The sequence below is a fragment of the Drosophila arizonae genome, chromosome X, assembly GCF_054131065.1.
Source record: "Drosophila arizonae isolate 15081-1271.41 chromosome X, UAZ_ARI_1.0, whole genome shotgun sequence".
Classification (NCBI taxonomy): Eukaryota; Metazoa; Arthropoda; class Insecta; order Diptera; family Drosophilidae; genus Drosophila; species Drosophila arizonae.
Window position 1 is genome coordinate 21160838 of NC_142927.1, and position 25565 is coordinate 21186402.

General features: G+C 42.6%; 8 protein-coding genes across 10 annotated transcripts; 5 read left to right on the forward strand and 3 right to left on the reverse strand.

The window, feature by feature from the left end:
* The first annotated feature begins 3393 nt into the window (after positions 1-3393).
* On the forward strand, positions 3394-11052 carry su(r) (dihydropyrimidine dehydrogenase su(r)). Of its 2 annotated transcripts, none has more exons than XM_089476115.1 (6): positions 3394-3489; positions 6217-6322; positions 6389-7144; positions 8480-10534; positions 10602-10759; positions 10837-11052. In XM_089476115.1, exons 2-6 carry the CDS (start codon positions 6278-6280, stop codon positions 10928-10930), a joined length of 3108 nt encoding a protein of 1035 aa, XP_089332241.1. In that variant the 5' UTR covers positions 3394-3489; positions 6217-6277; the 3' UTR covers positions 10931-11052. The 2 variants fall into 2 exon arrangements, with proteins under 2 accessions (XP_089332241.1, XP_017872233.1); XM_018016744.2 differs by lacking the exon at positions 3394-3489 and adding an exon at positions 4364-4685.
* A 638-nt stretch (positions 11053-11690) lies between these two features.
* Positions 11691-12604, forward strand: LOC108619916 (COMM domain-containing protein 3). Its single transcript, XM_018016748.2, has 2 exons — positions 11691-11953; positions 12016-12604. Exons 1-2 carry the CDS (start codon positions 11779-11781, stop codon positions 12477-12479), a joined length of 639 nt encoding a protein of 212 aa, XP_017872237.1. The 5' UTR covers positions 11691-11778; the 3' UTR covers positions 12480-12604.
* Positions 12476-13868, reverse strand: LOC108619915 (cobalamin trafficking protein CblD). Its single transcript, XM_018016745.2, has 3 exons — positions 13649-13868; positions 13256-13584; positions 12476-13181 (listed from the first exon to the last, which is right to left on the reverse strand). The coding sequence occupies exons 1-3, from the start codon at positions 13866-13868 to the stop codon at positions 12864-12866; spliced, it is 867 nt and encodes a 288-aa protein (XP_017872234.1). The 3' UTR covers positions 12476-12863.
* A 551-nt stretch (positions 13869-14419) lies between these two features.
* On the reverse strand, positions 14420-15458 carry LOC108619912 (neuferricin homolog). Its single transcript, XM_018016742.2, has one exon. The coding sequence runs from the start codon at positions 15456-15458 to the stop codon at positions 14625-14627; it is 834 nt and encodes a 277-aa protein (XP_017872231.1). The 3' UTR covers positions 14420-14624.
* A 285-nt stretch (positions 15459-15743) lies between these two features.
* Positions 15744-16739, forward strand: vilya (Ring finger protein vilya). Its single transcript, XM_018016743.2, has 3 exons — positions 15744-16266; positions 16333-16502; positions 16580-16739. The coding sequence occupies exons 1-3, from the start codon at positions 15892-15894 to the stop codon at positions 16710-16712; spliced, it is 678 nt and encodes a 225-aa protein (XP_017872232.1). The 5' UTR covers positions 15744-15891; the 3' UTR covers positions 16713-16739.
* A 122-nt stretch (positions 16740-16861) lies between these two features.
* dwg (deformed wings) lies at positions 16862-19424 on the forward strand. Of its 2 annotated transcripts, XM_018016741.2 has the most exons (3): positions 16862-17571; positions 17674-17856; positions 17912-19424. In XM_018016741.2, exons 1-3 carry the CDS (start codon positions 17086-17088, stop codon positions 18824-18826), a joined length of 1584 nt encoding a protein of 527 aa, XP_017872230.1. In that variant the 5' UTR covers positions 16862-17085; the 3' UTR covers positions 18827-19424. The 2 variants fall into 2 exon arrangements, with proteins under 2 accessions (XP_017872230.1, XP_017872229.1); XM_018016740.2 differs by having other exon boundaries at positions 16862-17856.
* A 562-nt stretch (positions 19425-19986) lies between these two features.
* On the reverse strand, positions 19987-21521 carry LOC108620248 (uncharacterized). Its single transcript, XM_018017156.2, has 2 exons — positions 20694-21521; positions 19987-20613 (listed from the first exon to the last, which is right to left on the reverse strand). Exons 1-2 carry the CDS (start codon positions 21381-21383, stop codon positions 20146-20148), a joined length of 1158 nt encoding a protein of 385 aa, XP_017872645.1. The 5' UTR covers positions 21384-21521; the 3' UTR covers positions 19987-20145.
* Positions 21522-21569: 48 nt separating this feature from the next.
* ttm50 (tiny tim 50) lies at positions 21570-23677 on the forward strand. The gene is made up of 5 exons (XM_018017042.2): positions 21570-21943; positions 22021-22186; positions 22257-22785; positions 22850-22973; positions 23048-23677. Exons 1-5 carry the CDS (start codon positions 21712-21714, stop codon positions 23236-23238), a joined length of 1242 nt encoding a protein of 413 aa, XP_017872531.1. The 5' UTR covers positions 21570-21711; the 3' UTR covers positions 23239-23677.
* The last annotated feature ends 1888 nt before the right edge of the window (positions 23678-25565 follow it).

Sequence of the window (25565 nt, forward strand, 5' to 3'; positions counted from 1 at the left end):
GCTTAGTTGCTTTGTTATTTTTACAGCTGAATATATTAGCTATACAATTATATGCCAAATATAGTTGAACATTTATATCCTTTACAGACAATAAATCAAGCAGGTGTAAACATAATTTGGCTTCGCCTTTGAGCGGACTTTATGCAGTTGGCTTTTGTTATGGACTGGACTGCACTGAGTTTACGCTGGCTTTTGCGCAAATCTCATTTTCCATTTGATTGTTTGCTCTTTTTATATACATTTGAAGATTTTCATTTGATTTGTTAACATTTGTTTTATTTGCCATAAAAAGTTGCAGAGGCCGTTAAAGTTTTGGGGGCCGCATCTATTTTGGTTACGGCAAATGCGACGCGACGCGACGCTTGCGGCCTCCTTTATATATTTTTATACCTCGGCGACACACATACACACACACACACACACTTGTATGCTATATATATGTATATACACTTACATTCTCTCGCTACTTACATTCTAGATGCTTGTAATAAATGTTTGTTTCGCCTTCTTAAATAAATCTGACTGCGACTAAATTGCTCATTAAAAAGAAATTTGCCAAAAGAAAATTGGCTTAAATTCGCTAAAATTCGCAAAAATTCACAGAATTGCTTATGTTGGATAAGTGTGCAAGTATGTATTTTCATGGCCAGACGTAAAGCCAACGGGTACAACTTAATAATCTACTAAAGCTGCAAATAAAGCATATAATTAAATATTTACATAATATTTACTATAATTACGTATATTAAATTTGCATTTTTCGAATATCATTGTACTCCTTCATGAAAGTGAAATGAGTATATTGGCATTGTAGTATATAGCATAATATAGTATATATTGCCGTCCGTCTGCCCATCTGTCCGTCCGTCTTTCCGTACAAGTAGAGACATGAAATATGTATATGATAGTCTCGGGTGCTAAACTATGAAGCTTTTTTCGACCCGATCTCGATTCTGAAAATGGGAAACAACATTCAATCATTGTAGTGCCGGAGAGTTCATATATAGAAGGTATATCCGCGTTAACAACACAAGTTCAAGCAGATATCTACGTCCGTTGGCTATTGATTCACATATTGATTTGCGATTGGGGGTGTGAGAATTCAGAACATCTGATAGAATGCATTTTCTGCAGTCAGTAGCAGCATTCAACGCTCTTGCATGTTTTTTGTTATTTTTTTTTTTTTTTAATGTATGTACATTCCAAAGCACAAGTCTCTAGTACTTGAAATACGCCTTTTACAAAGGTGAGAGGTGGATATAGGGGTGGGGGGTAAATTACAAAAAAAAAAATCGAAATTATATAAAACACATACAAGTCTACATTTAAAATTTGCAAGCTCTAGCTCAAAAGGTATAGGAGATTGAATTAAATAACTAGCTTTCAATAAAGTTTTTGATCGATAATAAAATATTGGAAGTAGTTATCGACATATAGAGAAAAACTCGATATGCGCGTGATATACACGGACCTAGGAAACAAAATTTCAAGTCTCTACCTCTTATATCTTCTGAGATCGAAGCGTTCATACATACGGACGGACGGACGGACAGACAGACCTTCTGTCAGCGTCCGTTTCTTTAGCCGTCCGTCCGAGCGTCTTAGTGTCTTCGTTCGTGCCTTTTGCTATCTGACTGGACAAATATCAATTCTGAGCCTAATATATATATATTTTTTAAATATTTAGAATATTTGAAATATTCTATTTGCAAAGCTTAAAAATAAATCTAGTTAAATTTGATGCTAGATCTTAGTAAACCAGTTAGAAACAATGAAAGTAGCCCAATTCTCTGCTCGAGCTCAACTTCTTTGAATTCAATTGAAACAAATCATGTTTGAAGTATTATAATAATACTTAGATGCATAGCGTATATAGTAAATGTATATATGTACATATATCAACTATATCTGTCTAATAACATAAAAAATAGAAATGAAAAGAAAAGAAAAAAAAAAAAAAAAAACAATAAACTGTCATAAATATTTGCTATAGCAAAACCAACAACAAATTGTCGAAGCTGAGCAAATTTTGAGAGCTGCAAAATCGTAAATAAAACTGTAATAAAAATATCAATAAATTACGCCACATATAGATTAATGAAGCAGGCAGCTCACGAGTGGCCATCAGTATATACATCTATATATTCATATATGTATGTATCTAGAATATCTAAAAGTAGTACGAGTATCTAGCCGACTCCCTCCCCCGCCCACTGGCATCACTTGTCGCACATTCTGCCTAATCACAAATTGCTTTTAGCATTAGCTAACACGATCTTCAGATGTGAGGCTGAAGATATTCATCATATATATATATGACAGATATCTATCTATCTATACATATATACTAAATACCCATTTGAGCATAATTTTAAGTGACAATTTATTTATTTTATTGTTGAAAATCTATTAAGATCTTGCCCAAGTTCGCTTGATATAAGTGATCAGGTGTCTGTCTGATTCTTCTTCTGCTTCTTCTTCTTCTTCATTAATAGATAGATGATTGGTCTATCGCCAATTGACAGCGAGGATTCAGCTCTGCCATCAAGGCTAATTAGTTAGGGGTACTCAGAAGTCGAAGCTAATTTTGTTGTCAGCTTTGATAACGAATAACAGATGAAAATAAATGAATAGAAATTTAGTCACTGTCAATGGACACATAATACCTATATTAGCTGAGACATTAACATTTGCTAGGGCTGTCACTACCCATCCAATTGATGGCCATTGATCGGTCTCATTCATTTTTACGTTTGACGTTTCGCCATCAATCTGAAATTTTTGGTTTGGGCAAATGGCTGGCGAAATTGATGAAATGGTCATTAGGCAAGTGGGGATATTGCTTATTTTTCTTACCAATTTCGTTGCAATTTATTATCGTCTGTTTTGTACAATATTTAAGCATGCATTTTATGGTTCGAATTACCGCCGCCCATGGCCAAAATCTCAGCATCCACCCCGACCTCCAAAGTAATTTATGTATTTTTAATAAACCCGCAAGAGCCAAAATTATTGTGCTCATAAATTGTGCAATTACACCGCCAGATGGCGATACCAACAGCTGCATTCAATCGATATGTACTATAAATAATATACCATACTATAAATATATGCCCATCATTTTCTTTTTGCAAACGCCTCTGAGAAGTTGATTCAATAAAGTGTCACTCAACTGATGGCGCCATCTATCGTTAACATAATGAACAAATTTTCAAAAAGCAGATAAAATCATTTGCCAAAAAAAAAGACTTGTAGACTTGCAAAACTCTTAAGCTGTCAGTTATTAAGCTCAAGTGACGTATCAGACTGCTTTTTTCCGCTAGCAAATAAATGTTTTATAGCAGCCAGCAGTAAGTCGTTTGCGAGCTTTTCACTACGACCGCTAGAGTGCGTGTGTACATTCGCTATTCTCTCTGGCTGAAAATCACAGTGCAGGCGGTGAAGTGCAATTACTCTGTGGATGTGTAGAGCGGCGCTACCCCAAAACACGTAGGTGTAAAAGTGGAAATTAGGAGAAACTTGATTGTGATGTATAATTATTTCGTTAAGCCGTTGGATATAATCTAATCTATAATATCTATAATCTCTTCAAAGAGAAACAAGTGTATCTAAAGAAGCGCAGGGAATTAAAATGATAAATAGTGTTGAGCAGAATTACAGATACTGATAAGACAGAATTACAGTAGGGCAGTGTTTAATAAAACTGGGATTTATCAGTTGCTCTGGAGTATTTAGTATGCTAAGTATGCATATGCATATAATCGAATTGAAACTTATCACACACTAATAAATAAATCAAACTACACTTTTAAGATACTCATTTTCTCATTCCCCCTTTTAAAATTTTTTAATGAACTTTATTTCTAATAGACGGGAAACTGTTCTCTTAATACTCTCTCTCTCTCTCTCTCTCTCCTCGCACCACTTCTTGACCACTCTTGCGTCCAGTGTAATTATCGGTATCGATATATCGACTGGCCTGTACAATCGGCGCGAAGAATCTGACTGTCTTCTCATTAATCAGTGCTGCAAATTTAGCCTTTTTTTAATGAAAGATAACTGTAGGTTTCGACTTTTATCTGTAATCTTAACTGGCTACTTATATACACTATTATTTTATCATGCCTAAGATATACTAAGATATATGCACATATGTACAGTTGAATATGCATATATTTGTAAAGTTTATAGCCTACAATCTTCAAGAATTTCGCGTAAGCTTTTACTCTGTTAAACCGCATATCACTGGAAGCTTTATAAAAGCTTTTACAACGCAAAAGATCACAAAAACAAACAACACGCCGACGTCGGCTCCAAAGCAAATTCTGTATGTGAGTGCAATGCAAGTGTATGTGTGTGTGTAGCTGCAATGTGGGCTTCGTTCGGTCAACGCCGAAGTCGACGTCGACGCCGATGACCGCCGCGTTCTGTTTGTTTTTAAGCAAATATTTTCACAAGCAAAAAACCATTTGGAATTGTGCGTTTCCAGTGTGAAGACCGATTTCTGTTTTTTGTTTTTTTTTTTTGGATTCCCACTCGCGCCAAACCCAAATCAAGCACAATTTTTTTTGTTTTCGTCTTTCATTCACAACGAGTGAGTGAATGAGCGAGCGCCGTGTTGTAATCAGCGGATCAAAATCAACAGAAGCTATCAGCGGAGCGAGTTGTTCAACAGCGCGAAATAGGTTTGTTCTAATTTAATTCAATTAAATGACACCGCCCAAAAGAAGAAAAAATACAAAAAATTAAAACTTAAACAAAAACTGAAGAAATCAAGAAATAACCAGCTCAATTAATATGCGATATAAACCAGAATAGTTAGAGTTAAATTTCGACCGGTGTATGAAGCATATTAGAATAATTTTCGCATTTGCATATGTGATTTTTGTGTGTGCGCAATCTATTGGAGATTTATAAACGACGAAAATGAAACTGGAATTTCAAATAATAATAGATGTCAGCTGATAATGGGAACTTTTTTTTTTATAAGATTCCGCATACTAGGCGCTGCGACGACGAAGGGGGGCGTGTGCGCTCATAACAGGTCTTAGTATATTTGTGATGTCCATACAGTCAACTGATACTATAATGAACACGCGAATAGTTCAACTTGAATATACAAATTGTTTTGATTTATAAACTTCTATTTATATACATAGTATGTGGAAAAAAAAATAAAAACTATATAAAGGTTATCAAATGTGACTTAAGTTTTCGCTTTAGGAACTTAAACCTGTCGCCGGACTAGTTCCATATTTGTTTTTTCATGCCGATCTTATTTGGTAGGGTATCAGAGTAGTTTCTACATAGACTTTCGTAATTGACATTTCTCTTGTAATAGATGTTGTAGCTATCAATTGCCATTGATGTGTGCTATAAATGTCTAGTTATTAATCAAAAGTAATCAATGATGATAATTTAAAGTGCTTGGGCGCGTGGAAGTTAAGAAAATAAAAAATTAAGTATTGGAAAGAAAATATGCAATGCATTGAACATACTCATAATCTAAATCAGTAAAATATATTTAAGATAAAAAAGTTATATAAAATACTGACCATAATTACAATTTATTATTTATAATTGATTTATATTTAATTTGATTAATTTCTACCATTTAAACAAGAGGAAATTATAAAAAATTTTTGTTGGTCTTTTAAGAAAGATTTCCTATACCCTGAACTCGCATTTCCAATGACGTGTTGCCTCCCTTAAAAGATGATAATGTAATACGTAGAAAACATGTATGATTAAAAACAATATATAGTATAGAGACACACACACATATGTATGTATATGTTATGCTGGGTATCCGTAGCATTATATATGGGTCTTGTGTAGATTGTAATAGCACGCACTAGCCGTAGCTGTGGCTATATATACACATAGATACAACAATTGGTTGGCAAGCGACCCGTTCGGCAACTCGAAGCTGTTAACTAACCTAATCTTTCGAGTGTGCGGCATCGAACCATGCCCGCTTGATAAGAAGGGCCCAAGCAATATGCGTATATACACATACATACATAATATATAATAATTTGCTATATACTGACGTATGTGTGTGTGCGCTTGAATATAACATATCAAGTATAAGACCCCTGCGTTGCGATTAGATCAGTTTCAGTTTCAAGACCAAACAAGAAGTATATGAACATAGCTCTATATCATATATATATATATAAATATGTATGTATCTCTGAAAATATATATTCGCAGTCAAGCATTGCTCGGTTAAGCCAGAAAAGGAAGGAAACGAAGCAGGCAATCTTCAATCAAGATGAGTCCGCCGGCATTGCTAAGCAAAGACACGCCCGACATTGAGGTAGGTCGCTAGAATTTCCCTATTGGGGTGTACTTTGTTTGAGACTCTTGAGACTTGTGTGTGCAGGATCTGTTGGCGCTGAATCCGCGCGTGAAGACGCAGTGCAGCGTGGTGCCCACCAAGCAGACCAAGGAGAACAAGAAGCATTGGAAGCGCAATGCCGACCACATGGCGGTGCCCTGCACCACATTGGCCAACAACTTTGAGGATATCAAGCACACGACGCTGTCGGAGCGTGGCGCCCTGGAGGAGGCAGCTCGCTGCCTCAAGTGCGCCGATGCGCCCTGCCAGAAGTCCTGTCCCACGCAGCTGGACATCAAGAGCTTCATCACGTCCATTGCCAACAAGAATTTCTATGGCGCCGCCAAGGCCATCTTCTCGGACAATCCGCTGGGCCTGACCTGCGGCATGGTCTGTCCCACCAGCGATCTGTGCGTCGGCGGCTGCAATCTGCAGGCCTCCGAGGCGGGCCCCATCAACATTGGCGGCCTGCAGCAGTTCGCCACGGAGGTGTTCAAGCAGATGGGCGTGCATCAGCGTCGAGCGCCAAATCTGAAGCCGCTGCCGCAGCCGAACAAGAAGATTGCCCTGATCGGCGGCGGACCTGCCTCGCTATCGTGCGCCACATTCCTGGCCCGACTGGGCTACGACGATGTCACCATCTATGAGCGTCGCAGCTATCTGGGCGGCCTCAGTGCTGCCGAGATACCACAGTACCGTCTGCCCATCGATGTGGTCAATTTCGAGATTGATCTGGTCAAGGATTTGGGCGTCAAGTTCGAAATGCAGCGTGCCCTCAGCACCAAGGACTTGACCATTCAGGTGAGTCGCATTTACAATGCAGATACATATACATATGTCCTAGATACATCAATCACAGATACATAGACACTAGCATAAAAGGCAAATGAAGCTTTCCTCTTGAGGTAGAGGCGTTTAGCTTTGTTAATGTAAGTCTTATCAGCTATGAGCAAGTCTTCTCTCTCACAAATTGATCCTCCATCCTCCTAGTATGTGGAGAACAAAGATTAAGTTAGTATAAAGAGTAGTATAGAGATAAAGGAAAATGAAAACGAAATTTCTTATGTGCTATACATACATGTATATTAGTTTTGTAAAATGAAAACCATTTCATGGGTACACTCCTATACACTACACTATCTATATTCTGATCTTGGCTATTTTAGGCGCCAGATCAGTTTGATATCAAGGCATATAAACATGGAAATATCCTTGCATGAATGCATTCACGAATATATATGTATAAGTATATATTAGCATCGGTTGCATCATAATTATAATCATAATTATACTTCATATAAGTATCGATAGTTTAAGTGACCTAACTACAAACATTGCATAAAGGCTGTAGACAACAAATTGATATATGGCTCATAAATAAAGGGATTACGAAAAGCCTAGTTCCTCGAATCTAATCACGACTAACAACAAATACGCTGCTCAAAGTAGGAGGCAGACGCGGCGTATCTCTATGTGTGTGTGTGTGTGTGAGGAAGTGTCGTAGGTGAATCAAGCACACGTATAAATTGCAAGTGCTGCATTTTGTATATATATATATATGTGTGTGTGTGTGTGAGTTTGTTCGCTTTTGCTGTGATGTGATGAGACCTGCTCGTGCTTTGCCCTGGAGAACTAAGCTTTTGCTGCCAAAAAGCTACTCGCCAAAAGCTGTATGCAAAAAGTAGCTTCAAATATGCGAAAGCTTTCGCTGACTATGCAACAGGAGCTAGAAGTACTGAAGCAGAATGCATTTTAACGGCTGTTTATTATTGCTATTGAACTATTTTACTATTCTACTATTTGAAACATCTGGCCATGTAAACTACTCATACTTAAAACTTAAATTGGACTAGCTAATACCTAATTTCAGCTAATTGCATTCAAATGAACTTCTGTTTTTCAACAAAACACCTGCTGCTATTTGCCCATTTTGCACTTGCGACACCTTGACAACAAAACACGTAATGAATATCTGCAGATCCCTTAATTCTCCCACACATCCTTATCTCAAAACCCAATAGAGCGAATTTAGAAAATTTTATCAAATTAATTAATAAACTAAACATAGAACTATAATGTATATAATATATATAATAATATATATATATTAATATAATAAACTCCTGTTTTGAACAGGGCCTGCTCTCTTCCGGCCATGATGCCGTATTCGTGGGCATTGGACTGCCAGAGCCAAAGATCGATCCGATTTTCAAGGGTTTGAGCACTCAGTCGGGCTTCTTCACGTCTAAGAACTTTTTGCCCTTGGTCTCGGACGGCTCGAAGCCAGGTCTGTGCGCCTGCAAATCGGCCCAGGCGCTGCCCAAGCTCTACGGCAATGTGATCGTCCTGGGTGCCGGCGACACGGCGTTCGATTGCGCTACCTCGGCGCTGCGCTGTGGGGCGCGGCGTGTGTTCGTTGTCTTCCGGAAGGGCTCGACCGGTATTCGGGCCGTGCCCGAGGAGGTGGAGCTGGCGCGTGAGGAACGCTGTGAGCTGATGCCGTACCTGAGTCCGCGCAAGGTCATTGTGAAGGATGGCCAGATCACGGGCATGGAATTCTGTCGCACCGAGCAGAACGAGCAGGATGAATGGGTGGAGGATGAGGAGCAGACCGTGCGCCTCAAGGCCAACTTTGTCATCTCCGCCTTCGGCTCGGGTCTGCAGGATGCGGACGTCAAAGAGGCGCTGTCGCCGCTCGAATTCCGCGGTGGCTTGCCCGTGGTGGATCGCCAAACCATGCAGAGCAGCGTGCCGCAGGTCTTCCTGGGCGGTGATCTGGCCGGCGTGGCCAATACCACTGTGGAGTCGGTCAACGATGGCAAAGTCGCCGCCTGGAGCATTCACTGCCAGCTGCAGGGTCTGCCCCTGGACACACCCGCCGCCCTGCCGCTCTTCTATACGGACATCGACAGCGTGGACATTTCCGTCGAGATGTGCGGCCTGAAGTTCGAGAATCCCTTCGGCCTGGCCTCGGCACCGCCCACCACCAGCGCAGCGATGATACGCCGCAGCTTCGAGCAGGGCTGGGGTTTCGTGGTGACGAAGACGTTTGGCCTCGACAAGGACATGGTCACAAATGTGTCGCCGCGCATTGTGCGCGGCACCACGTCCGGCTACAGGTACGGGCCGCAGCAGGGCTGCTTCCTCAACATCGAGCTAATCTCGGAGAAGCGAGCCGAGTACTGGCTGCGCTCCATTGGCGAGCTGAAGCGCGATTTTCCCGAGAAGATCATCATAGCGAGCATCATGTGCGGCTACAACGAGGCGGATTGGACGGAGCTGGCCACCAGGGCCGAGCAGTCGGGCGCCGATGCTCTCGAGCTGAATCTATCCTGTCCGCATGGCATGGGCGAGAGCGGCATGGGCCTGGCCTGTGGCCAGGAGCCCCGACTGGTGGAGGATATCTCGCGCTGGGTGCGCAAGGCCGTCAAAATTCCCTTCTTCATCAAGCTGACGCCAAACATTACGGACATTGTGTCCATTGCCAAGGCAGCGCATCGCGGTGGTGCCAACGGTGGCTCGGCCATCAATACGGTGCAGGGTCTGATGAGCCTGAAGGCGGATGGGACGGCCTGGCCGGCGATTGGCAAGGAGCAGCGCACCACGTACGGCGGCGTCTCCGGCAATGCCACGCGTCCCATGGCACTGCGCGCCATTTCGGAGATAGCGAGGGCGTTGCCAAAGGACTTCGTTATACTGGGCATCGGCGGCATTGATTCCGGCGAGGTGGCGCTGCAGTTTATCCAGGCGGGCGCTACGGTTCTGCAGGTTTGCTCGTCCGTACAGAACCAGGACTTTACGCTCATCGAAGACTATTGCACCAGCTTGAAGGCGCTGCTCTACCTGAAGGCCAATCCGCCGCCAAATAACGGCGCCTTCTGGGACGGACAGTCGCCGCCAACGCCCGTGCACCAGAAGGGCAAGCCGGTGGTCCACCTGACCGGCAGTGGCAACCAGACGCTGGGCTTCTTTGGCCCCTACCAGCAGCAGCGCGACATCAAATTGGCCGAACTGCGCAAGGAGAAGGGCGCCCTGTGGGATGCCGAGCGGACCGCCGTTGATACCTCCAACCCTGGCGCTGTCATCAAGCCGGCGCCCAAGATAACAGACGTCATTGGTGCGGCCCTGCCGCGCATCGGCCCCTACAAGAGCCTCGACAACAAACAGCAGAAAGTGGCCCTTATCAATGATGTGAGTGCTTCGCTATATCTGCATGTTGACCTAATAATATAAATATATGTGTATTCCTGTGCATTAGGACATGTGCATCAACTGTGGCAAGTGCTATATGACGTGTGCCGACTCCGGCTACCAGGCAATTGAATTCGATAAGGACACCCACTTGCCGCATGTCAACGACGACTGCACCGGCTGCACCCTCTGTGTCTCCGTCTGTCCCATCATCGACTGCATCAGGTAAGTGGACGCACTTAGCGATAAGACCCCCATGTATTACCTATGATTTACGATTTCCGAATTCTTCCTTTTGCTAGCATGGTGCCCAAGAAAATACCGCACGTTATCAAGCGAGGAATCGAGGATAAGGACAAAACGTTCTACACCCATGCGCTAAGCCAATGCCAATAATTATACAAAATAAGAATATTCCTTTATTGTAATAGAATATTCCAATCATTATTTTTGTCAACTGAAGAATTCGATACGTATGTCAATAAAGTAAAGAAAATTAGCAAAATATAAAAATTAAATTTATTAAATTAAACAATTTATATTTTTTATTTAATAGTGAAAACAATCTATAAAATCAAATAAATAAAATAATCAATAAATAATGAAATATTCAAGCTATTCGTAAAATCATATGGGAATTTCTCTCCCTCACTTATGCTCTTCATCTCTCAATCTCTGTCTCTTTCATTCTCTCTCTCTCCCTCGCACTCAATTCTCATTCCTTCTTTATATCCACAACTCTCATCCCCTCAATCTCATTCTTTCGTTCTTGCTCTATCTCTCCTTCTCTCTCGCTCTTTTTCGTTAACAAATTTTAAATTTGAAAATGGTGCCATCTATAGACTCGCATTCAGTAAGTTAAGAAAAAAAATTATTATAATCTAACTAGTTTCTTTTAATCCGTCTGCTCTTATTTATTATAGTTGAATTAACAACAATATATAATATATTAAGAATAATTAGGTCAAATTAAGCTTAAATTGTTTGACAAGGTCAGACCGAAATATTTTGATTGACCCTCGCATCACGATACAAGGTTAAGCAAACGGTTTGCTAACTTCTCACTGTGACGTCACACATTCAGAGAGTGTGCGGCATCACCAAGCAATAGCTTGGTAGCCTCGTTTAATATAACCTTCACCTACATACACACATGCATCAAGCGGCAGTTCGCTGTGAATGGCATATTCACAGCTGTTTGATATTTGTTTGGCCTCTGTGCATCAGCTCACAAATTGTTGTTAATGGCCACCGAAACACAGTGTTCAAGCCCGACAAATGCTCCCATAGATGACAACAATGGATTGCTATCGGCGACCGTGATTGCCGGCCTCAAGAACCTGGGCACCACACTAACAGCGGTCATCAGTAAAACACTAATTGCCAACTCTCTGAAATTGACGCTCCATCCAGATGCAAGTATGCAGCTAAATATTGCTAAAATCTAAAAAATATCACATAAACAATTCAAATGGTAACAGTTATAGCACCAGTGCCCGAAATTTACGCAACGAACGCAGCCAGCGCCAAACAGAGCGAATATGCCGTGGTCACGCTCTACTCCGTCGCCACCAAGCACGGCTGGAGCAGCATTACGCTGCGGCAGCAGCTGGAAGCACTGGACCTGAATGCCAGTGCCGTTGATGAACTAACCCGGGTCTACGAGGACAATCGAAAGGATCTCGTACTGCGCCAATTGCAGTTGGGCCACAATTTCCCGCACATCACCGACGTGCAGTGGCGCATTGTATGCGACGTGAAGTCCTCGACGTCGGACCGCAGCAGCGGTGCGCCACATTTCAACATCAATTTGGGTCACTATCGCCAGAGTAGCGGTGAGCGGGTCACCGACGTGGAGTTCGTGTGCAATGCCGAGGAGCTGCAGTCGCTGGTCAATCGACTGAAGGACATCGAACGACACTGTAATCAAGTGGCCATCACTTAGAGAAATAATTAGCTCATTCGTATATTGTCATATATATATGTATCTTATGCTGTCTATATATATACATGTATACATATACATATATATTTCATATATACATATACATATACATATATACGCATGTACATATATGTATTTCATTTCGTGTATTACAAACTTATGAGGGTGTAAATAGTTTGTACACAAATATTTGTGACAAGGAACAAAAACTTGACATTTAAAGACATCGTCACCACTGAGAACGGCTACGGACTTGTGTCATCCTGCGTTGCTATCTGTCGCTGGCCAGCCTCAGCTGAGCTGTTTGGGGGCGGGCCATAGTTTGTCGGCTAAACTGAAATTGTACTACAAAACTGATATTTTTATATGTCGCTTTCCACTGCGTCATTGGGGCACATCTTCGAATCGAATTTTAAACTCTGCTGGCGCAAGCAGCTCCACGAGCAGACTGTAGTTGTTGGGCGCCGTGCAGAATATGGTGCCCGAGAAGTAAACGCTGTCGTTCTCCTCGGCAGCTATGAGGACGCAGTCATTGTGATTGGATAGTCGCATATTGAGGCCACGAAAGCGATAGTCTTGTTTGTACAATACTGAGGCGTCTCTAGGTAAAAAGTATGGCCTGCCACTGAATGGGTTTAGGAAGTCTGCCCAATAGCCCAACGAGAGTAAACGGTCACTGATTTCCCTGGCAGCGAGCACAAACTGTAAGAAGACCATTATTATTATAGACTAAGGCTATGGCTGTGGCTGCGGCTGCGGCTGCGACAGTTGCTCACCTTTGCTGCACCTTTTTCAATGTCGCCTTCGTAGCTCAGTGTTAGAAGTGTTATGGCATAGTCTTTTTGGCCGATGGCACGCACTGGGAAGAGCTCGAAAATTGAATCACGTATCAACACCGGACACTGGCAGCATGAGAACTCTAAGCGTGACTTGTCTACGTTCACATCCTTGAAGAAATTGACTAGATTTGCCAGCGGCTCCAATAGGCCAACTGTAGATGTATCGCCCTGCCAGGCGGGACCTGTGGCATTCGGTAAATAGAAGCGATTGTGGCGTTGGGAAGTTAGTTCCCAATTGGGTTCCTCCTCCAGACTGTTGAGATCGTCTGTTGAATGTATTTAATGCAAATCTCAATTGCTGGACACACAACTTTCATCAGGTCCACTTACCATCGTCAACGCCGCGTGATTTGGACACGGTTTTGAAGGGTTCGCCTGCATCCGGTGGTGGGCCGTTTCGTTTCGAATAGGATGCAATGCGTCCACCGCACGCCGATTGCATTGGCTGCGGACTAAGCAGATTTCTCAACATACTATTCGCCTGCATGGGCTTCACGTAGGACTGGCCCAAAAGGCATCGTCCAAATAATTGGCTCAACGTACGCGACATTATATCATAAGCTCTGCAAGCAAACGCGCAATTTATTTGCAGTAGAACGACTTTGATCGGACCAGTGAACGGTCACACTGCGTGCACTCCACTGGCAGCTGTTGAATGACGGACAAAATTCCCGAAAATTGGTTTGTTCTTATAATTTCACGTAAAATTTTGTATTTTATTTGAAAATCCTCATCAGAATGTCGAAAGTTAAACTATCGTCAGATTTTTCAAGAAATTTTTTGTTTTTGTTGGTTTTTTTTTTTACGTGTTGCGTTGATTGTCGATTGTTCCAATCGAAACGGAAATTTTACGCCCAAGCTGCCATATCACAAAAAAAAAATATGCACAAATGTAAATATTGTTTTCTTTCCTCTTTGTAACACTAGTGCAAAATTCTGATGGAATTTTTCTTTTGTATATAGATATATAGATTCATATAAACACTGAATTTACAAGCTCAAAGATCAAACACAATTTCAAATTTTTTAGCGAATCGGCATTCTATACAATAACAAAAGCAATAAATTATAAAGATCTATTCTAAATGAATGGGAAAACTGTTTTTATAAAAAAAAGGTTTATTTATTACGTATATACAAAAGGCTATATGACTATTACAGATTTCGATTCGGTTTCCAAATAGAATAAAAGCCCAACATCGCTCTCACTACAGTGATATACATATATGACGACTGACAATTGGAATCAATGTAAATCAAACATACATTAGCTTCTTCAGCATATCAGTTAAGGTTGTATTCAGGTTTAGACCCGATAGAAACATTCAGTCGCCCGATCTGCACAATTGTCGTAGGGCTTGAACATGGGATCGTTTAGTTCCGCCTCGGGTACGCAGGCGCAGTGGAAGTTCTTGTTGTCCCTGTTATATAGCTTGCGGGGATAGCCAGACCACTCACGCTCTTTGCCATCGCCGCTCGTTGTGGTACACCAGACGCGAGTGCCCTTCGCTTCGGACCACTCGATGTTGCAGCCTGGATATCGATTACGTAGCTCGTCAACTTGCGCCTTGGCTATCTTTGCCTCGTCCAGCAGCGCCAGGAATTTTTTATGGTAGACCGTCGGCTGACCCGTTTCATCATAGAAGCGCCCAATTAGCTTGCCCTTATAGGTATACTCCTTCTCGTAGAATTGCTGCCACTTGGCTAGCTCAATCAAGTCGTTGCCCTTTAGGCTGAGCACATCATCTGCCGTAGTCGGATCGTAGTGCTCGAACTCACCGCTCACAAAAGAGACGGATGCATCGCGGCCAACAAAAAAATTGTAACTGCAGCCGGGTCCATAATGCTTTATGCCGCGACTGACATCAAACACGGCACCGAGCAGTGCCAAATAGATGGGTGCACCATTCTCCCCGTTGTACGTGGACAGCTGCTCCGCCGTGAAGACACTGTCGCGTGTCTCCGTGAACTTAACGGGAACACTTTCGGTCCGCTCGTTGGTGGCTCTATTCAAATAACGCGCAGCCCCTATTTGCAGGAGCTGCACGATATCATTTTTGTAAACTTTTCCCAGAACGGCTATAATTATTAGAAAGAATGCAAGGCGGTAACTTGAACAGCACTTTACAAAGCCAAACATTCTGTCTACTTATGCGTGTGTGTGTCTGTCCGTGTACGTGCGTATCAAATTCAACCACGAATGCTTAGTAAGCTGATCACTTGAAACTGGACGCCGAAAGTGAAAGCTCAGCATAAGCAACGGCTCATTTCAGACTGCACCAGTGAGAGATTGATTATTTTCTTTTCTAACAAATCAGATATTTATGGTTTCAAATATATGTGTACATAGAAGTTTATGCTTGACTGCAAAATTAAATCGCAATTGAGAACGATAAGCTGCATACCAAGCGCAAGTGAAGTTACTGTTGTTATGTTATGGTTCTCCGCACAGCTGATTTTTACCATTCAAAGTTAACGCTGAAGTGTGAGTGGCAAATATAAAGACCCGTTACTAAAGAGATGCAGTTTTGATCGGTTGATGCAAGTACAAATGTATTAATAAAATTTAAAATATGATAGCAGACCATTCCACAAAATCCACAGTCAGCATTGATGCGACCAAGGCGAAAAAAATATGGATTCACTGCAATTCTTGTTTTGAGCATTATGTTAATGAAAAAACTGTTATATTCTTGCTGGCATGCCAGCACGTTATATGCGAGAAATGCGTCACGGCCAGCTTGGGTCGTATTCCCGGTGATGCACCCACCTATGTGTGCCCGATTTGTCAAAAGATGGTACGTGGCCGCCAGGTAAACAATGCGTTGCCATCAAATCTCAAGGGCATGTTTCACCCAGCGCCATGGCACGACGGCCTGCCGCACGATCTCATCGACTCGTTCCAGAGAGCAAACTTTAAGAATTTGGAAAAATTCATATTGAAAAAGGTGGGAAAGCATAATATACATAATTGCTTTAGGCAACAACTTAATATTTGTATGAATATGATTCAGGAAAAGGAAGAGCAGAAGTTGGATAAGGACCTATTGCTGGCCCGCGGAGTGTGTCAGAAGCAATATTTGGAACAGCACCGCCTTCGACGAATGCTGAGAGAGCTCAAGTTTCGAGTGCGTAAGATAAGTCAACAAGTGAAAATTAAAAAAAGAAAACTTGCGCAATCTCGGTGAGTTTAAACCGCCATCTGATTTGAACAAAAATAACGAAATTTTCCATTGCAAATCGTTTTGCTTCTGCTTGCAGGCGGGCGCAGCGTTCCATTTCAGTTTCTGCAAAAAAAGCCGAAAAGCAAATCACTAAACATTCACTGCCAGAAGTAAAGAGTATGCCCATAACCAGCTTTGTACATCACAATAATTATTCATTTGACTTGTAAATATCAATAAATACCAATTGCCAAGTAGATAGTACAAGAGAATCATTTGAGCAAGGTATATTTGTAAATGTTACGCGCCGTTTACCAGCACTGTTTGTCATGTTCTTCTTCTTCTTCTTGGCTTGCGCTTGCAACAATCGTCTGCTGTGGACGCCATTTTGAATCAAACGATACTGTGTGACTGACTGTGCATATGCCAATACAATTTGACTGTATGTTTTTATTAAAGTCGAGCGAATAGAACACGCGAATGGCAAATTGAAAAGAAGTTGCGCATTAAAATCGGCGCTTTACATTGCATTTGTAAACGGTGACAACACCAGTCGAAATTAGTTTTTTAAAGCGAACGAAACTTGTGCGGTGCCAAGCGAAAATGATGAACGGCACCAAGCCAGGCGTGGTTCTCAATTGTCGCACATGCACCCGTGCATGTAAACAATACAAATCGCTGCAAGATGAAATTGAAATCGGACCGGAGGGCAGCACTACACTGGCCAATATGCTGCAATTCTGCTCCAGTCTGTCGTTCGAGCCGCAAGACGGAGCTGCAATGCCCCAACACATTTGCATGCATTGCCTGCAGCTGCTGGAGCAGGCGTTCAACTTCAAGCGCATGGTAATTGACTCCGATGAACTGCTGCGCCTGGGTCTCGAGGAGGTGGACAACAATGCCAATACCAGCGGTAGCAACCAGGAGTATGTGATGATCGAAGTGTTGAGCGAGGATGCTGAACCGGATGCAGGCAAACAGGACTCCAGTTTGCACGAAGTTGCAGCGCTTGTCGAAACGTACAGTGAGCAGGAGCCGGAACATGAGGAATTTGTCGTTGATGATGTTTGCGTGGATGCCGAAGAAGAGGTTGGTGCCGAAACAGAAACGGAAGATGCTATAGAGCCAATCAATGAGTTCCATGCGGCTGACATAGAATATGTGACAATTAAAACCGAATACGACTCGCAGGTGGAGGACGAAGATGAAATCGAGATTATAGACTCCCCGCCCATGGAAACGGTCAGTGAGCAAATGCAAATCCAAATGCTAGACGATCAAATGGTCATGATGTCAGGTGAGGAGCCCATCGATGAGGTAATTGGCGAAGTCGAAGCTGAGGATATTCTGGATATCGAGCGTGAGGAGCATTTGGTAATCAAACACTCATAATATTTATATTAAATGTAACCATATTAATAACTTCTAGATTGCTGCTGATAGCGAGGAGGGAGAAGAATATATGGAAGACTCCGATTCTCGACTCTCCATTCCGGTTGTTACTGGACCCCCAGTCGAGGTGCTACCTCACGTTTGTCATGTGTGCAACAAAGCATTTCGCCAGCAATGCCGCCTCAACCAACATATGCGCTCCCATGTGGATGAGAAGCTCTACACATGCGAGATGTGCGGCAAGAAGCTGAAGCACTTGCGCAACCACAAGGAGCACATGCTAACCCACACGAATGCCAAACCGCATCAATGTTTGGTCTGTGCACGCTTCTATCGCACCACATCCAGCCTGGCGGCCCACATGCGCACGCACGCCGAGGACAAGCCATATAAGTGCGATCAGTGCGGACGCAGCTATGCGGCCTTCGATCACCTGCGCCGGCACAAGCTGACGCACACCGGCGAACGTCCGTATGCGTGTGATCTGTGTGATAAGGCGTACTATGATTCATCCTCCCTACGGCAGCACAAGGTCAGCCATACGGGCGAGAAGGCGTTCACCTGCGAAATCTGCGGCGTTGGGTTGTCCCAGAAGTCCGGCTATAAGAAGCACATGCTGGTGCATTCCGGCGAAAAGCCGCACAAATGTCCAATCTGTGGACGCGCCTTTACCTTCACCAGTAACCTGAATGCCCACGTGCGCCTACACTCCGGCGAGAAGCCGTTCAAGTGCGACAAATGCATGAAGGCATTCCCAACCAAAAAGCGCCTTAACAGCCATTTGCGTGTCCACAACAAGGAGACGCCAGTGACCACCACTAGCACTACCACCGGCACAAACACCAGCCCCGATCGTGCCAATGCCGTGGCGGCGGGCCGTCGCACAGCCGCGAATATGCCCGATGTAACTGACCAGCAGGTGTCCACCTCCAAAGTGGTTGTCGTGCTGTAAATGCAGTTAGGACTAAGCCTAGTTTTTACACTTAGAATATAGAAACCTACCCACACCTATCCTATGTATATAGCAACAGTTAATTTTACTATGTACACGTACACGTATACTACACGGACTTGTTCATCTGGTATCACAATTGGTCAACGATACTGAAACACTGTAAATTTGCATTACAACGAATCGCATACTTGAGGATAATTATCGTTCGGGATCCACAAATGCTGATATATATTATTTCAAACAAACATTGATATTTTTAACGTAAAGCTATATTTATAAAAAATAGATGCCAATTAGGGTTTTTTTTTTCTATTGTAAAATTTTTATTGTAAATTTCGAATTGTTAACAAAATTGTAAATACATATGTGATTTGTCGGCCGTTCCGCAGCTAAATAATAAATTTTGTATATTTCCGACACAATCACATATTCATATATATGTATATGTACATAATGTATGTAAATATATGTATATATACATATATATACCTATATTCAAAAGGCTGTAATTACTTGTACTCGAACAGAACGTGTATGTATATATAAGCAAAAAAAACACAAAATTAATATTAAAATAAAAATTTTATAAAATCCACATATCAAATAAATTATTATATGTATAGCATCGATCCGATGTGAATATAAGACTAAGGTTGTAATAATCGGATTTCAACCAGGTGACAAACTGCTATGATTACACATAGCTTATATTTGATATATACATATGGGAACTAAGGGAATGTTCTGGTTTTCAACTAGGTTAACAAATCGATATGTGCATATAGGAATCAAATAGATCATTATATATACCACAAAAATGGAATTTACTTTACCGGCGGAACATTCCATCCATCGCCTGGTAGGCATGCACATTCTTCAATCGCTTCCATTCGACCTGGGCTCAAAGTAAATGGAACATATTATCGGCAATATATTCTGGAGGCAGCTCCAAGTCCAGGTTTGCCAGGAAGCGGCAGCTGTAACTGCACATGGACATTCTCCAATCGCTTTCATTGCAACAGGAGTCAATACGGTCGAGCCGTTGAAGAAAGCAATTATCCGTGAGTGAGCCATAATTTCCTGACCACCGGAAGGTCATAGTCAGGGCAAGGGATAATCATAACCAGCCAAAGATTCATTGATTATAAAATCGTTAATTCCATAGTTGTATTTCAAATGCCAAATGGCTCTTTTATTTGCCGTGTTATCAGGTTCTACTCTCTGGGTGTTGTGTGTGTGTGTGTGTGTATGTGTGTGCGTGTGCGTGTGTGTGTGTGTGTGTGTGGGGTGTGGCCAGGCGAACCGTTTGGGTCGGTTCACGTTTGGGTCGCCTTTTGACTTTTTGTCTTTTTGTTGCCCGCTGGCTTCGGATTGGTGGGGTTTTTTCGTGTGTGGGAGCGCTTGTGCGCGATCAGGTTGCTTGAGTAGCGGAAATTGCGTCCGCAGGTGTCGCAGGTATGCGGCTTCTCACCCGTATGGGTGAGCATGTGTTTTTTGTAGCCAGACTTTTGGGTCAATCCCTTGCCGCAGATGTCGCAAGTGAAGGGCTTGACGCCGCTGTGGCTGAACAGGTGCGAGCGCAACGATGAGGCCTGCCTGTAGATCTTTCCACAGAATGTACACTTGTTGGGATTGTTCGGATTGTGTAGTGTTATGTGGCCATCATAGGCGTTGCGTGTCTTAAACGATTCGCCGCAAATGCTGCAGACAAAGGGTCGATTGTCGCCGTGCAGTTGCATGTGATATTTGAATGAATTACTGGTGCTCAGCTGTTTGCCACAAATCTGTAAGAGATAGAACGATCGATTAGCAACTATATCGAGATCATGCTAAAGTCTCGGGCCTTTGGTTATTTGGTGCTCACCGGACATTGAAGGGCGGGATTGTGGGACTTACGGCGCTGTTGCGGACGCAGCTTGAGCTCGATATCCGCATGTATGATACTCAATGACGAGTCGTTTTCACATTCCACGGGCAGATTGTAGTTCACCTCAAAGAACTCAACAGTGGGATCGCTAACCTCAAAGTGCACTTCGCTCTCCAGCATTTCGTCGGGCGCAGGCTCGTGATCGTCATCCGGTTGATGGGATGCGACGCTGTTCACGGGTGATTGTGGTTCTTCAAGCACATAGACATATTCATCCGCACTCGCCGCTTCCATGGCAGCATTCGCCTCAGCTTCAGGCTCAGACACAGGCTCAGCCTCAACATCGACAAGATTCGCCGGCGATGGAGATCGGGATATGGTCGCTCTAGATAGTCGAGCATTACGCTTCCTAAGCACGTGGTCCGTGCGCAGAGCAGTACGCTTGAAATCGTACACCTGGGTGAGCGATTCCACGCACCGCTTGCATATGTGTGTGGGCAGGAATTGCTCCTCCTCGAGCACCTGCAAGTTAGCGCAGTAGCTGAGCAGCGCACCGAGCGTTGTCAGTTCGCCGGCGATGATGTGCGGCTTGTAGAGCGAATAGGACTGTGTGGATGGCACATTGCAAACGCGGCAGGGCTGTAGCTCAGCTACCTCAAGGGATGACTTGTCCTCAGAAGTGGACATTTTATTTATTTTAAATTAAAATGAATCTTCTTTGCTCTTCTCGTATTCGATCCCGTTGCCGTTATGGCTGCGCTTGTTTGGCTATTGTTTATACACAATTTTGTTTGCCAGTTCTAATTGGTGGCGCTGCCAGATCGTCTCGATAGACAAAAGTCAGCTGATTTGGGCCAGTGTGACCGTACGGTAGACAGCATATGCAAGAATTTTCGCTGCCATGCCGGTCAAGTCCTAGGGGGTTCAACCTGGCCAACTGAAGCAATTAAGGAAAACTGCATTTTGTCAGTGAGAAAGCAAAGGAATTTGTGCGCAGCACTTCAAAAACATAAAAATGAGCATGGCGCCAGTTCCAGTCATACAATTAATTCGCTTAAATACACCACGTGCTTCCCTCAACACACTGGCCAACCGATTGCGGCGCACATTTGCATTGGGTAATCAGTCGCTGCCATTGTCGCCGACGTCGTCGCCTCTACATGTCCGTTCGCTTACTACGGCTGCTGGGATCCACACAAATAAAGTGCAGACTGCTAGCGCAGGCAAGAGATGCTATAGTAATGCCAGTAAGTAGTTTTTCTTGTCTTTTTTTCTTTTTTTTTTTGCGCCCTGACCCAATTGATTACTCAACACTTTTACGCAGAAGAGCCACCGACTGGAGCAGCGACAGAGGCAGCGTCGCCATTGCTCTCCAAACTCTTTCCACAAACTTCGCCCGATGTCGACAGCACAGCCGAACAGGAGCGTAAGAAACGTGAGGAGGATGAGGCCAAGGAGAATGAGCGCGCGTGGAAGCGCATGAAACTGGGGTAAGAATCACCAACACATTTAAACCTGCTGAAGCCTAAGGCAACAATTTGCATATTCTCTGTCCATTAGCTTTGCCATTTTTGGCGGAGGCGGCATTGCCACTATACTGTGGGGCGTTTATAAGTTTGGACAGCCCGAAGTGGATTCTGAGGGTCAGATCATTGAGGATGAGTTCATAGACAAGCCGCTGGTGCAGCAGTATTTGCAGCGCATGTGGAAATCATTGCACTACTATCAGAAGATGATTCAGGAACCGTCGCGTGCTAAGCTCTTGCCAGATCCGCTCAAGCATCCGTATGTACAGCCGCGCTATACACTCGTGCTGGAGATGAAGGATGTGCTCGTGCATCCAGATTGGACATATAAGACTGGATGGCGCTTCAAGAAGCGTCCCGGCGTCGATAGTTTCTTGCAGGAGTGCGCCAAAGACTTTGAGATTGTCGTTTTCACTGCCGAACAGGGTATGACAGTATTTCCGATATTGGATGCCCTCGACCCCAATGGCTACATTATGTACCGTCTGGTGCGCGATGCCACTCACTTCATCGATGGGCATCATGTCAAAAATCTGGACAATTTAAATCGTGACCTGAAACGCGTAAGTCTCGCCATTGATTACTTAAAGATTATTCAAATCCTCAACAGATTTGGATGCGTTTCAGGTGATTGTTGTTGACTGGGATAGAAATGCCACCCAAATGCATCCCGACAATACTTTTGGCATTGCGCGCTGGCATGGAAATGACGATGATTCCCAACTATTTGATTTGATATCCTTTCTGAAGAGTGAGTCACATATGAATACATTAATATTTAATTGCAGACTTAATTGATCCGAAAATCAACTTTCTGTCTTGCAGCCATTGCGCAAAATGAGGTGGACGACGTGCGAGAAGTTCTACATTATTATCGTCAGTTTGCGGATCCTATTAGTCAGTTCAGGGAAAATCAGCGTAAATTGGCAGAACAGTTGCAGGAAGCTGAGCGCATCGAACAGGCGAAGACTAAGCCGATTGTCAAACAATGGTCACGCAGCATTCTGGGCCGCTAGCTGATGTTCCATTGATGCTGCTATTTCCGTCGCTGATCGCACCACGCTAACCCACACAAGAGCCATAGCCTTTATTTCTGAAGCAGCTTTACCAGTTACAAACTACATATACATACACCCAAAATCCCACATCTTATGTTTTAGTGAAGGGCATGGCCATAATATAAGGGAGGCATCAACGAAAATCCCAATCCCAGAGCTGCTCGAACAATATAAAATGTGAAAATTGTTCTGTGTAAGCAAAATGCACTATATTCTTTTATAGAAAAAAAAAAAAAAAACAAAAAAAAAAACAACACAAAAAGTAATTGGCTGTTGTTTTTTTCGTTTTTTTTTTTTTTTTTTTTTTGCCTCCGCTAGTTTTATTTTATTTTTACTTTTTGTTTTGGCAATGTAACTATCTTAAAATTCTTATATTAATAAAATTAATTAAAATACATCCGTCATTCCTAATTCTGTGTAATTCTAGAAAGCTTTCACGTTATTTCATAAGACATTTATTATAATTATTATTATTGCGCATTTAACAGATAATTTGCGTTTGCTTTTAAAATATTTCAAACTTGGCGCGCAATTTCGTTCTATACGAATGAAAAGCAGATATGGGTTTATTTTTATCGATAATTTTCCTGAACCAAAGAAAGTATTTGAATTTTGGCGGGTTCTTTGTTTAGCGTCCTTTGAGCGTTCTATAAGTGTCTATATGCATAAATGTATATGTTTACATTTAAGTATGTGTGGTCTGTACTCCACTCCAGAGTGGAGGAGCATGCGCTATGTGTATTTTCCTTCTGTAAATGTCAAAGTTGAACTCTATATTGCAGGATACAACAGATTACAGGCAACATAGACAGGGGAAAGCACAAGTATGCGCGTTTGTTTATAGACTTGTTGTTACCGCAGAAACGACGCAACAACGCCATCAACTTATATTTGATCTGATAGAGTTCCCGCTGCTTCTCATTGTATAAGACTTAATACAAATGCGTGTGTGTATGTATGTATTCACGTACATATGTATGTATGTAGATAGCAATACAAATAATTCATTATCTAGTCAGTTTTTGCACAAGCACATACATAAGCATCTATGTTTGTATGTATGTATGCACATTTCTAAGTGGGATGCTTGGCAGTCCAGCGCGACCTTTACGTCAGTTGTTTGCCCCAAGCCATCAACAACCCCCCTTTTGAAATAGACGCCATCGGGAATGATTTGTTCTCCTTCCGTGTATATTGTATGTATCTCGCTCTGTTTCTCTGCCTTACCATAAACAAGGACGCCGACACCTGTGTAAGCGTGAATGACATTTAATAGCAAATTCTAATTTGCAAACCTCTTTCGTGAATTTCTATTGCCTACGGACACCAACCATCCAACATTGAGACAAGCATCTATGGCAGCACCAACTCAGCTTCGTGCTTGCTCGTGCTCCTTACTGTTAGCCTCGATCAACAACAAGCCAAGAAGGACATGAGGTCCTTCACAACGCGTCGAGCGCTCGACCAACATGGTTGATTGTGAAATGAAGAGCCGCTGTGCACAATTTTCGAGCTCTCTCTGCTGCTCTCTGCTCTGCTCTCTCAAACAGGAACATATGCATGTCTGCACGTATGTGAATGTGCGCACAAGTAGTGGTGTACAAAAATTTAAATTTTTGCACTGACAGGTCCCGTTGCTTCTCTTCAAAGAGAAGAGTATAGTAAAACCATGAAAGCGTTTGGCACGCTCATAAAACATTTTAATCTTTCAATGGTAACTTATCTGATGGGAATAGATTTAAGTAGATACATACATACATACATACATAAATATATACATATGTATTTGTAATAATGTCAACAATATGTATACATATGAATGTATGTATATGCATCTGCAGATTTTATTTATTTCATAATATTGTATTTCATAGAAGAATTAAATACATGTGTATCTATGTATGTATGTAAAAGTAAATGCATCGCGTAATGATTATTAGACTGTTGATCAAGCCTGAAAATAAGAGACTTGAATTGAGTGCGGTCCTGACGCACATATTTCAAGTGCTGAAGAAGTCATTTCTCGATGTCTGTATGTATGTATGTATATGTCGGCTATAATTCAAATACGAGTGAGAGCGTTTTGCTTACGTTCAGATACCTTCTCGCACGTTTTTTTTGTTTTGATCAAACGTTTCGGGCGTTCTGCGAAACATTAGCCAACATTCGTTATCAATATGTACATATGTAGAAACACATAACAGATAAATGCATTCTGAGAATAAAAAATAATTAAATATATATACATGTATATACATATGTATATATCACTAACCCCAGTATAG